Source organism: Suillus bovinus (assembly GCF_016758785.1).
Source record: "Suillus bovinus strain UH-Sbo-P2 chromosome Unknown EDB93scaffold_62, whole genome shotgun sequence".
Taxonomy (NCBI): domain Eukaryota; kingdom Fungi; phylum Basidiomycota; class Agaricomycetes; order Boletales; family Suillaceae; genus Suillus; species Suillus bovinus.
In genome coordinates, this window is record NW_024542118.1 from 35,845 (window position 1) to 47,581 (window position 11,737).

Genomic DNA, 11,737 nt, shown 5'->3' on the forward strand with positions numbered 1-11,737 from the left:
CATTATGCATCAAATGACTGTGCTCCAATCTTCTGACCTTGTAAATAGGTTCCGAGGGAAGTGCTTTGAGCTCATGTCTTCGGCTCAAAAAGGCCGAATCGGTCACCACGACTTTCGAAGTATAACAGTCCTGCGATCAAGAGGAAAATGAGAATGTTGATGGTAGTAGGCACAACCAGCTACACCGAAATGAAAACAATGTATAAGCTTACTTGTTACATGTCCCCAAGTCCCTCAGTACTCAGCACTCAGTATCTAGTTGTTCCGTTAACACGTTCGCTTGATGGGCATTGGTGAACAAGTTAGCCGCGATGTTGACCCAGGAAAGAAAGTACACTAGCTTACGTAATAAACCGGAACATGCTCTGGCTTGACTGAATCAACCTTCATGGAGTCTATATTTAAAATTATCAGTTTATCATAGTAGCACGCATGCTTCCTGCAATGTGAACTGCGGCAAGCCCTGTTCTGCATTGTCAGTCCGCAAATATTCATGTATGATGAACTTGAAAGTGGGAGTAAAGTAATATGGCAGACTATTAATAGTCTACTTATTCACTGGTATCGCTGTAGTTCTGTGTCAATGTCTAGAATCTAATCCTTAGCGTGTTCTTTGTGCAGTCTTTGTCGAATTGTAAGAAAGAAGACTCGTGACTGTTCTGTATCATGTACATTTTTGAGAGGTGAGGAATTTCGTGGTTATCACTGTGATATAAGCTGGGCTGATCTCTAGCCCAGTAGCAAGAGAGCTAATCTTGATCGAGCCGTCCCCTCAACGCCTGAGAAAAAGTGTTTGTAAGGGGAGTAGTCACGCTGAGTCTAGGAGAGCGCTTACAAGGCAGAATCTCGAAGTAGCGTCAGGTCACTATATACCCTGACATTACCTGCAGATTCTGCCTAATGGAGCTTGGATGGGTACGAACTGCAAGGGAAATCCAAGACCAACTTGAAACCTCTATAGCGGGAGGCTACGGCTCCATCTACGCCAGACTGACGACAACACAGCGCAGGGTTACGGACTACGAATGATGACGCCTAGCACTTCCGAGCATGAAAAGCAGGGTAAAGTTGCAATGCGCATAATGATGGTATATTACGGCGTCGCATAATACATTCGGCCGGCATAAGATAGATGGATCTCACTGAAGACTGAATCGTGCGCCATGGAATTCTGAACCGTCGGCTTCTTTGAGAATGCGCATGTACTAGTTCCCTGATTAGCATGAACAGGATTTCAAGCCAATAGAATTGCTTACAAGAAATGCTCAACGTGCTCCTCGGAAGAGATTCAGGCCTAAAAAACGAATATTAATGAAAGTGTGAGATAAATATCGTCCCGGGGAGCCGCAACGTCCTCGATATTTGACTCATCAGGCCACGACCCATGGGCCAATAATAGTGAGCGCAGCTCTAAGCTTCTGCTCACCGTCTGTGAGATGGTTTCACACAGCACTTCTTGTGTTCGTGGCTGAGATGACCGTGCCGTATTGGTCCTTGATAATGAACCAGGGCCAACATCGATAAAAATCGCTCGTCCGAGATATAAGATAATTCATTGGCCAAGATGGTGAGCCCGGCTCTGCCAAACTACGCGGTGGTCACTGGTCAAGTCGCTGAGGTACCTGTCACCGTGTCGTGTGACTGCACCATTGCTACCGATCAGAACCGGCGGATGATGCCGAGCCAACTTCATGCAAATTCCAAATTTGTGGTCGAGAAGCTTCAGTTGCTCTCACTAGGTTAGGTATTCGCTAGGGCACTGACTGCCTTACGCCACGTTCGTTCGCAGTAGACACCGAAGCCTGGAGAGGCACCATGGCAGCACAATCAGTTTGCAAAGGAACGGGGTCAGAGATCGGTAATTTAAATTTTAAGTTGCCTTGGACCAGCTGATTTTTCACTAGACTTCAGCTACTTCGGTGGTGCTGAATCTTTTACGGAAGGGAAACGTTCTCCACGTCGGACAACTGTTGTTTCCCCTTCTGAACAAGATGATGGTGTATCCTACCCAGGTCCTCCGCAAGACCCCACAGATTTTCTGTGGATAATGACAGAGGAACCTCACCGCTCGCGACGTATGGCAATCATGAAAGCGCACCCTGAAGTTACGAAGCTTATGGGCTACGAACCTCTCACAAAATACGTCGTACTGGCTGTCGTGTCACTGCAGCTCTACCTTGCCATATCTCTCCGACACACCCATCCACTCTCTCTCCGCTTCTTGTTTCTCGCGTATGCTATAGGCGGCACCACGAACCAGAATCTTTTCCTCGCTATTCATGAGATCACGCATAACTTAGCATTCAAGGGCATCAATGCAAACAAGGCCCTGGCTGTTTTCGCGAACTTACCCATCGGTGTACCCTATTTTGCCGCATTTAAGGTGTGTAACGCATGTGTGAGAGCAAACGTTGGTTGACAGGTACTGCGAATGTGCCCAGAAATATCACATAGAGCATCACAAACATCTTGGAGAGGATGGGATAGACACTGATCTGCCAACAAATTTCGAACTGCTTTGTCTCAATAACGTTCTTGGAAAGACATTTTTCGCGTGAGTTCAGTGTCGCATTTAGCATGTAACTTAACTCACCTATATATTAGGACGTTCCAGATATTCTTTTATGCTCTGAGACCTGGCTTTGTCAGGATGCAGAAGCCCACTCGATGGCATTTGTACAATGTGATTGTGCAGCTTCTCTTCAATTACATCCTGGTGCACACCTTCGGCATACGCCCCCTGCTATACATGCTCTTCTCGAGCTTCTTTGCCGGAAGTCTACATCCATGCGCAGGCCACTTCATTGCCGAGCATTATGTATGGGATGGCCTCAACCAGGAGACCTATAGCTATTATGGTCCCCTGAACATCCTGGCTTACAACGTACGTCTTTCTACAAATGATTTCGCCTACATTAATTATGGCGCGTAGGTTGGCTACCACAACGAGCATCATGACTTTCCTTCTATACCGTGGACGCGTCTTCCAGCATTGCGAGCACTGGCACCAGAGTTTTATGACACTCTTCCATCACATCCTAGCTGGCCGATGGTCATCGTGAACTTTATTCGGGATAAGGAAGTTGGCATCTTCGCACGCGCCAAGAGGATGGCCAAGAACAGCAAACAAAGGCATGAGAGTTCAAGCTCAAGCAGTGATCGGGAGTGAAGGGGTCGAAGGACATTTAGGTGTTTTCTTAATGGACGCTGTATATACATCGCCATACGATAATTAATTGACTTTGCAGAAAGGAATGCAATTTGGTATTCGCCTTCGATGGGTATCTCTAGAGTGATATATACCTAGTGCTCTTCTCTCCTTTCTCGTGATAATTCACTTCTCTGGCCTCGTGGAAATACTGAACTTCTTTTTTTTTGTGTAAACCTTGACGTTCCCAGTCAACGTCATTTCATCACTGAGGAAAAGAAACACCAGAAAAGATTCGGCAACCTACGCATTAAAGATCCAGTAAACGCTGTATAAGATTCATAGTACTATCTTACCAGCAAAGGACGTGAGAAAAAGTGGATGATGCACTTGAGTCAAATTGTAAAGTTTCCTGTTTGTCGATTTCCTATATCATCATGTACGATATAGCCTAGCACGCCAGCTTTAACTGCTGAGGCCTGAGCGGTGCAGACTAATGTTTCCTTGCTTCTGACGCTCTTCCTGATGCTATATACTTTCAACTCCAAAGAGATCTCTATACAGCTCTATACCAAGTCCAGATTGTTGCTGAGCCTACTCAGGCTGATGTCGAACCTTCACCGTGCATGACAGATTTTGCAATCAGAGGTCCTAGCACTCAAATGCTACCATTCATCTCCTTTCGCTCTTATTTTATTGTTTGCTCATACCACGAGTCGTGCTCTGACGCGGTCCAGCGTGAGCAAACACGATCACCGTCCACTGCGGCCTGCCATGTTCACCCGCGTCATCGCAACTACCTGCCGTCTACATCAGCTACCACCACGGATCTCGCCATCTATTTTAACCACCGTCAGGTCAATCTCTCCGTTCTAGTCCTTTGAAGGGAGGACATTGCAGCCGTAAATTGGGACTGGAGACAAGATGGTGTTAGCATGCGAGTAGGAAATAGGCAACGGGGGGAATAGTGAACAGAGAGGCAAGCGTGAGAGACTTGCGGGGATCAGAGGGATGGAGCCCCAGGCCTGAGACTCGGTGGAATGCAATATTGACATCGCGCGGCGGCCTTAACAAACTTCCCAGCACCTTCTGAATCCCAGCAACCCACTAGCGGGATAGAAGTCTGCATCCAGTTTGCATAGACCTCACGCAGACCGGCCAAATTTCTGAGATGATCGAAGTCTCGGACTCCAAATTGGGGTTTAAGGGCCGTTCATTTGACGAGGGCGAGCAGGCGACGTTCACTTCCTGGAAAAGAAGACTTAGTCACAGTCTGACCACACTTGTGAGCAAACGACTGTTCCGGTGATTTGACTTGCAACTACTGGTACACGTGAGTATTTCTAAATTACAGGTCATGTTCAAGTTTGCAGCCACCAGTGGGTTGGTCTTGGCGGTTGTGTAGCTGTTGGATATCTGCTATGTGGTCAGTGGAAATGTGTGTGAAAGGGTGCGACAAAACTTGTGGGTGCCATCGTTCAAGCTCAAGTTGGCGGCCACCGGTTGGCTGATCTTGTCAGTTGTGTAGTTGCCAGACTCATCTGCTTTGTGGACATCATAAATGCATGTGAAACGGTGTAATAAAACTTTGTCTGTGAGCAAGTATGGGTAATAAGCATCGTTTTGGAAGTAATCACACTGATGTCATTCGAACAGACCCACACCGCAGATCATATGACACCAGACGCGAGATTTATGGGATCTCACCGCATTCCCAATCGTGCCTGAAGGCCTGAAGCAGCTTGCATATAAGAGCGATTGTCAAGTCAAAGGCGTGCTGGGCAATTGAAACAAGTTTCAAACAACTACATCGTGTACGTTTTCATTGTGCGATCCCTTTGTTGATATATCTGACGGTGAACACTCCAGTGCAACCATGGTTCGTTTTGTATTGGCTGCTGTTTCATTGCTCCTTGCACTCGGCACGGGAGTTAGTGCAGAATGCGAGGCCTGTCCTAATTGCGATTATGAGCGAATCAGTATTGAGCAAGGGGATGCATGTCTTAACCACTGGACATGCTCAGGCGATACTATTACATGCTATTACCCCTCTGTTGCAAATCCGGGAACGTGGAATGCCTGTGCGTATGCTCCAGCGAATGTAAGTAATTTTCTCTCGCATCGTGCCCACACACTCACGGATTTTTTGGGAAATACCAGGATTGGGCACTCGTATCTGGCCCCAGTGGAATCTGTTTCCCGTATGCGGGACTCAACTCGAAATGTCAACCTGGGAATGACCCGTACAACCTTGGCATCCCAGGTTGCACCGCTTCGTATGGGTTTGTGAATGAGACCAACAGTCAGCTGCTATGAAGTAAATGGATCAAGGAGACAAGGAGCCTAGTATAGCACAGGCTACCTTTACCTTATCACAGATGCATAAACTACGATTTTTGATTGTTTATTGTCTGTTGGGGCGGGGCCCTGTAGTAGACAATACCCACAGATGTACCATGTCCATTGTCTACTAGGACTGATCGCGGTGAAATTGACGGTGCGGGAAGGGTTTGTCACATAGAATGGAGCCCGTCTCAGTTGTCAAAAAGTTTGTTTTATTTCCTTAATCATGTACTCATTCAATTATTCTTTCTTGCATGTATTTTCACGAAATGATTTTGTAGTAACTAGTTTCTGAGATTTGAACTCGGATCCGGTTTTGAACGGAGCCTGATCAATTTTCTGGAAGACAGGCTTATGGAGCCGCCGGTTGTTCTTTAAGGTTACCCGCGTGTAGTTCGGCATCTGTCTTGCCTTCATCATTAGGGTAGATCGAAAGACCATCGGGAGGACGAGGACATGCAGGAAATGGCTAGTCTGTATCAAACTTAAGTCTGCACAGACTCCACGCAAAACTCTGGGGGACATGTCTAAAGTTCGGGGCGCTGAGAGGTCTGTCTGTTTGGTCTGTTGTCTCAGTGCTGCATCATCGCAACGACTCTGCCTTCTACATCAGCCACCATCCCCCATCCCGTCATCTATATCAACCACTGTCATGTCAATCTCATCATCCTTGTCAGCTTGCCGTCGCGGTTCTAGTCCCTTGGAAGGAGGACATGGCAGCTGCAGACTAGGAGCTGCAGACGACGACATGGTGACAGTTGTTGGCAGGCGAGTAGGAAATAGGCAAACATGAAGGAAGTAGTGGAAAGACAGGTAAGTGTGAGATACTCACAGGGATTAGAAGGGACGGAGGTAAAGACCTTGATGGCAGGCGGGCGGGATGGGGCTTGAGACGGTGCCAGTTGGGCGGGATGCAATAATGACATCGTGCGGCGGCCTTGACTGACTTTATGAATCCCAGCAACCCACTGACAGGACACAAATCTGCATCCCGTTTGGCATAGACCTCACTAATATTGCTTTGATCGAATCTACCATCTCTTCTGATATTTGATATTAATGTGAAGTTGTCCGTGATCCGCGTCGGCTTTGCTCCCAATCACTCATGACTTGTGATATCCGACAGTCTTTGACAGAGGGCTGCTCGTACATCTCTAGTTGCCTTCTACCACGACGGAGAAGGTGCTCTATAGCTGCAACTTCGCGAGGTGATACAGAAGATGCTTGTGTGTGAAAGTTGTAGCGCACGAAGAGGAGGAATTTTGCCTGGGTCAAAGCTGGTTTGGTACGGACCATACGTAATGCACTAGAGAATTCATCAAAAAGGTTTGCATTCTATCCCGACTGTCACCTACCGTCTATAGAGTGCTAAGACCTCTTTTTGAAGTCCTGACTTTCTCAATGACATCGCGGCCAGTTGTACTACTGCCAGTGTGGAAGCAGATGATAACTCTGTCGAGTCCGGTAACTCATGAAATGTTGAAGTTTAGTTGCCGGATCACTCTACATTTTGTCACCTCGGAGCCGTGACCATATTACCACTGTCACTTCGTTCTCATTGTCTGCAGAGATTAAGTTCTTGCCGCTGGCTTCATACAGGTTCAGCTTTGCATTCTGAGGCTGGTGCTTCCAATCCAACCGAATACTGCAAAGACTTGGTACGAAAACATGACTATGAAGGTCATTTGACCTCCCAGCTATATCCTAAACGATTTCAAGGTGGGTATTCAGCACTGAGAGCATTCTATGTACGTGTGACGCTTTGTCGGTGTTTAATTGTCTTTGACTCTCTTTAGATTGAGCTTGCCACGATGCGGGAAGCGGTATCCCAGACTACCTTGGGTCAGGTACGCCTAATGTTCTGGAGAGATGCTATGAAAGACATTTACAATGTGGGAGGCACTTTTTTGGATACCCTAAACATCTCATGGTCCCCGTTAATGATAGGATAAGCCTCCGCGTCATCCGATTGCCCTTGCGATCCATGAAGCAGCACGGGATAACTATTTGTCTCTGTATCACTTTAATAGGATAATCGAAGCAAGAGTAAGCGAGTCGTTCATGCGTTCACATATGGCCCTTATTGTCGTCTAACTTGAAGGAACAAGAACTTCATAAACAGACACACCTTACTCTAGAGTCCATGACATCATATGCGGAGTCTACTTCATCGACCGTTTCCTCTATCTTCTGTTGGAAATGTTGAAACTCCCCTCCTCCACACTTGCGCACGCAGCTTCGCATCTTGGGGTAGCCCAATCATTGACGACCCTTTTACGAGCTTTGCCTTTTCATGCTAGCAAAGGGCGTCATGATCATACCTGCGGAGATCACTGCCAAGCATAACGTCAATCAGCAAGAAATTTTCACCAAGGGACAATCGTCCCACGGGCTAGAGAATGCAATGTTTGAACGCGGTGTTTGAACTCGCAACTGTTGCGAATGATCATTTGCTCACCGCACGCGACATGTTCAAGGAGTCCGGGGGCAGGGTCCCACCAGACGCCATGCCTTGTTTTCCGCCACTGTACGTCGGATTTTTCGGATTAGTGTGGTTTTTTGCCCAAATTTTTCCAGATACCAGTGGTATATATTCTATCAACAGACCGGGCAAATCCTGCGCTTGAGTCACTTCTGATATCATCGAACTCTCAGGCTCTAAGGGCCGTTCACTTGACAAGGACGAGCAGGACGACGTTTACTTATTACTTCCTGGGAAACATAGTCACAGTTTGATCACACTTGTGAGCAAACGACTATTCCGGTGACTTGACTTGCAACTACTAGTAGTACACGTGAGTATTTTTAAATTATGTTCCGTTTTCAAGTTAGCCGCCACCAGTGGGCCGGTCTTGATAATTGTATAGTTGTTGGATATCTGCTATGTGAAAACTGGAAATGCATGTCAAACGGCCGCACAAAGCTTCGTGGGTGAGCAAGTATGGGTAATAGACATTACTTTGGAAGTAATCACACTAATATCATTCGAACAGACCCACACCACGGATCATATGACACCAAACGCGAGATTTATGGGATCTCACCGCATCCCCAATCGTGTCTGAAGCAACTGTATATAAGAGCGATTGTTTAGCCAAAGACTTGCTGTGCAGTTGAAACAAGTTTCAAACAACTACATCGTGTACATTTTTGTCACGCGATCCCCTTGTTACTAGATCTAACAGTCAACACTCCAGTGCAGCTATGGTTGGTTTTGTACTGTCTGCCGTTTTGTTGCTTCTTGCGCTTGGCAAGGGAGTTAGTGCAGCTTGCGAGGCCTGTCCTAATTGCGATACGGAGCGGATCAGTATTGAGCAAGGAAATGCATGTCTCAATTACTGGACGTGCTCAGGCGATACTATCACCTGCTATTACCCTTCTGTTGCAAATCCGGGAACGTTCAATGGCTGCTCATACAGTGAATCGGCTGTAAGTAACTGTCTCTCCCAACGGTGTATGCACACTCACATATTTTTCGGAAATGCCAGAGTTGGGCACTCGTATCTGGCCCCAGTGATATCTGTCTCTCGGAAGCGGGACTCAACTCGAAATGTGAACCTGGGAATGACCCTTACAACGATAACACAGGCTGCACCGCTTCATATGGGCTTGTCAATGGAACCAACGGTCAACTGCTATAAAGTAAATGGATCGAGTTAAAGAGCCTGGTGCAGCACAGGCTGCCTCTACCTTATTACGGTCGCAGCGGTATGGTGATTCAGAGTAGCAAAGCGTAGACCTTAGACCACGATGCGAGTTTTCGGCGTGTAGTTTGGATGCGGTTAAAACGTAGACATGGAATGGAAGAGTTCATAGTAGACCCTGTAAGGAGCTCGAGCAAACAAAGAACCCAGCTCAGGTCATTCACCACGAAAAGATCAGACTCTGCTCAACACCTTAACGTTAAGCTTCAGCTTAATCAATTTATCCGAATCGTACACTATGTACATTGTACATAGTAACCAGTGTTGTAGGGCTAGTTAAAAGGGTCGTGCAACGATATAGGGCATGTTCGGATGGACTGGACCATGCCTTGGGAGAATTTTTATGATATTGATATTGGCTTCAGTTAATGCATATAAAGTGACCGGGCTTCCAAACTTACCATCTGCCATGCCCGCAGGAGATTTCTTCAGGCAGAACCACTTTGATCAAAATAGTTCTGCCCATAACACTAACTCCGCCGTCGTGTATTGACAATTACTTTTCAAATATGCAGTTTGGTCATCGAATCTAGGCTAAGGAATGAGGCTGAGGATGAACAGGACCTCATCTGTATTGGCTGATGCATGAGGCATGAGGATTAACAGGAATTCCGTGGAATCTATGAGGAAGTTGCCCGCTGTCTGTGTATAAAAGTGAAGTGGTCACTGTTCATAGAGAACATCATCTAACCCTCTCCTTCGAACACGAAGCAACAATCATGAAGTTCATCTCACTCACCATTATGATGATGTCTGCTGCAATGCCAGTACTGTCGGGCACAATGACAGCACAACAAAACCCCAACGGCATGGCATGCGACAAGGCTGGTGAATACCTTCAGCATACGTGTCTTGACCTCACACCGCGTACTAAGTACGGGCGCTTACAGAACAGTTCGAGTGCTCAACTCTCGCGGGTTATAACAGCGGCAATGCGTTTGTGATTTACTGTGATAAAGAAAACACAGCAGGTGTCATTGTGAATTGCAAATGTCTGCATTGCTGTGACTCCAAGAAAGCAAATGAAGACGGCGGGGCCATGGGCTGCACAACCTCATAGCAAGAGAAAAATGTTTAACTTCAGCTTAATCAATTCATCCGAATCGCATACTATGTACAAAGTGTCGTGCAATGATATAGGGCATGTTCGGATGAACTGGACCATACCTTGGAAGAATTTTTATGATAATGGCTGGAGTTCATGCATATAAAGTGACCGGGCTTCCATACTTACCATCTGTCATGCTCGTAGAACATTCCTTCAGGCAGAACCACTTTGATCATAATAGTTCTGCCCATAACACTAACTCCGCCGTCGCGTGTCGACAATTACTTTTGTTATCGAATCTAGGCTAAGGAATGAGGCTGAGGATGAACAGGACCTCATCTGTATTGGCTAATGCATGAGGCATGAGGATTAACAGGAATTCCGTGGAACCTATGAAGAATTTGCCCGCTGTCTGTGTATAAAAGCGAAGTGATCACTGATAGAGAACATCATCTAACACTCTCCTTCGAACACGAAGCAACAATCATGAAGTTCATCTCACTCACCATTATGATGATGTCTGCTGCAATGCCAGTACTGTCGGGCACAATGACAGCACAAGAAGACCCCAACAGAATGTCATGCGGCAGGCCTGGTAAGTACCTTCACCATACGTGTTTTGACCTCAGACCGCGTACTAAGTACGGGTGCTTGCAGGACAGTACGAGTGCGGATATTTCTCGAGTTATAACAACGGCAATTCGTTTGTGTTTTTCTGTTCTGAAGACAAGAAAACAAGTGTCGTTGTGAAATGTGACAAGTGTCCGCAGTGCTGTGACGTCGGTAAAGCAAGTAAAGACGCCATGAACTGCACAGCCTCATAGAGAGAAAATTATTGTTTGCACCTGTGACTCCCACGTTACTAAATAGGTGATGGTAGATGGCACCGCAAGGCAGATCTGACAAAATGTTTGAGTGCGTGCGTCAGCGCTGCACAGCACGACGGGTTGGACATGATTGACGCCGAGCCGACGGTATCTCGTGCTTATGTATATGTAGATGTACCAAGTGCAATTTTTGATCGTTCCTTTTGTGTTCAGCGATGTTGTCCGTTGGGGCGGGGCCCGTGCCGTATATTGATTTCTGCCTTGTACGTGGTGGCGGGTGACTGTTCTGATGGTAGGTATCTATGATTTAAGCAAATGTATGCTGATGCGGTAGGGACAAATGGTTTACGGCTCTTCAGACTTTGAGTTAGCTGTCGTGGAGCGGACTTGGTTAGCAGTAACGAGAATGAAAGGAAATTTGAAGCTGATAGTTTTTCGGCTGGAGGCTCCGATGGCGGCCCCCAACCTGTGCGAGAGAGAGCCGAGGTGGGCTGCGAGGGCGGGTGGCAGGTCTAGGTACCAGCCACCCGGCGGGCCCCAGGAAGAGGTATGTCGTACTAGTATGTGGTTAAAGTTGACTACTTTTAGGTGCCGGTTTCAATGTGGGCTGCGAGGATAAGGGAGTGGTGGGTGGGGAAAAGAAAATCAGAATGCAGCAGGCAGGTTT

The 11,737-nt window shown here is 46.9% G+C and overlaps 5 protein-coding genes across 5 annotated transcripts; 4 read left to right on the forward strand and 1 right to left on the reverse strand.

Moving 5' to 3' along the window:
- The first annotated feature begins 1,704 nt into the window (after positions 1-1,704).
- EDB93DRAFT_1167292 (fatty acid desaturase-domain-containing protein) lies at positions 1,705-3,384 on the forward strand. The gene is made up of 5 exons (XM_041450232.1): positions 1,705-1,858; positions 1,905-2,383; positions 2,442-2,554; positions 2,605-2,884; positions 2,933-3,384. Exons 1-5 carry the CDS (start codon positions 1,816-1,818, stop codon positions 3,167-3,169), a joined length of 1,152 nt encoding a protein of 383 aa, XP_041304320.1. The 5' UTR covers positions 1,705-1,815; the 3' UTR covers positions 3,170-3,384.
- A 1,640-nt stretch (positions 3,385-5,024) lies between these two features.
- On the forward strand, positions 5,025-5,464 carry EDB93DRAFT_1106599 (uncharacterized protein; the record flags this gene model as incomplete). The annotated part of the gene is made up of 2 exons (XM_041447632.1): positions 5,025-5,249; positions 5,309-5,464. The coding sequence occupies 2 exons, from the start codon at positions 5,025-5,027 to the stop codon at positions 5,462-5,464; spliced, it is 381 nt and encodes a 126-aa protein (XP_041304321.1).
- Positions 5,465-6,547: 1,083 nt separating this feature from the next.
- Positions 6,548-6,899, reverse strand: EDB93DRAFT_1253652 (uncharacterized protein; the record flags this gene model as incomplete). Its single annotated transcript, XM_041453488.1, has 2 exons — positions 6,548-6,797; positions 6,847-6,899. The coding sequence occupies 2 exons, from the start codon at positions 6,897-6,899 to the stop codon at positions 6,548-6,550; spliced, it is 303 nt and encodes a 100-aa protein (XP_041304322.1).
- Positions 6,900-8,599: 1,700 nt separating this feature from the next.
- Positions 8,600-9,171, forward strand: EDB93DRAFT_763478 (uncharacterized protein). Its single transcript, XM_041457376.1, has 2 exons — positions 8,600-8,920; positions 8,980-9,171. The coding sequence occupies exons 1-2, from the start codon at positions 8,696-8,698 to the stop codon at positions 9,130-9,132; spliced, it is 378 nt and encodes a 125-aa protein (XP_041304323.1). The 5' UTR covers positions 8,600-8,695; the 3' UTR covers positions 9,133-9,171.
- Positions 9,172-10,729: 1,558 nt separating this feature from the next.
- EDB93DRAFT_1106601 (uncharacterized protein) lies at positions 10,730-11,586 on the forward strand (the record flags this gene model as incomplete). The annotated part of the gene is made up of 6 exons (XM_041447633.1): positions 10,730-10,838; positions 10,901-11,035; positions 11,114-11,217; positions 11,243-11,290; positions 11,405-11,460; positions 11,502-11,586. 6 exons carry the CDS (start codon positions 10,730-10,732, stop codon positions 11,584-11,586), a joined length of 537 nt encoding a protein of 178 aa, XP_041304324.1.
- Positions 11,587-11,737: the final 151 nt, after the last annotated feature.

Coding starts and splice junctions, on each gene's coding strand:
- EDB93DRAFT_1167292 (XM_041450232.1), top strand. CDS start 1,816: ATGGCAGCACAATCAGTTTGCAAAGGAACGGGGTCAGAGATCG. Junction 2,555..2,604: donor CTTGGAAAGACATTTTTCGC/GTGAGTTCAGTG, acceptor CCTATATATTAG/GACGTTCCAGATATTCTTTT. Junction 2,885..2,932: donor TGAACATCCTGGCTTACAAC/GTACGTCTTTCT, acceptor TATGGCGCGTAG/GTTGGCTACCACAACGAGCA.
- EDB93DRAFT_763478 (XM_041457376.1), top strand. CDS start 8,696: ATGGTTGGTTTTGTACTGTCTGCCGTTTTGTTGCTTCTTGCGCTTGGC. Junction 8,921..8,979: donor GCTCATACAGTGAATCGGCT/GTAAGTAACTGT, acceptor CGGAAATGCCAG/AGTTGGGCACTCGTATCTGG.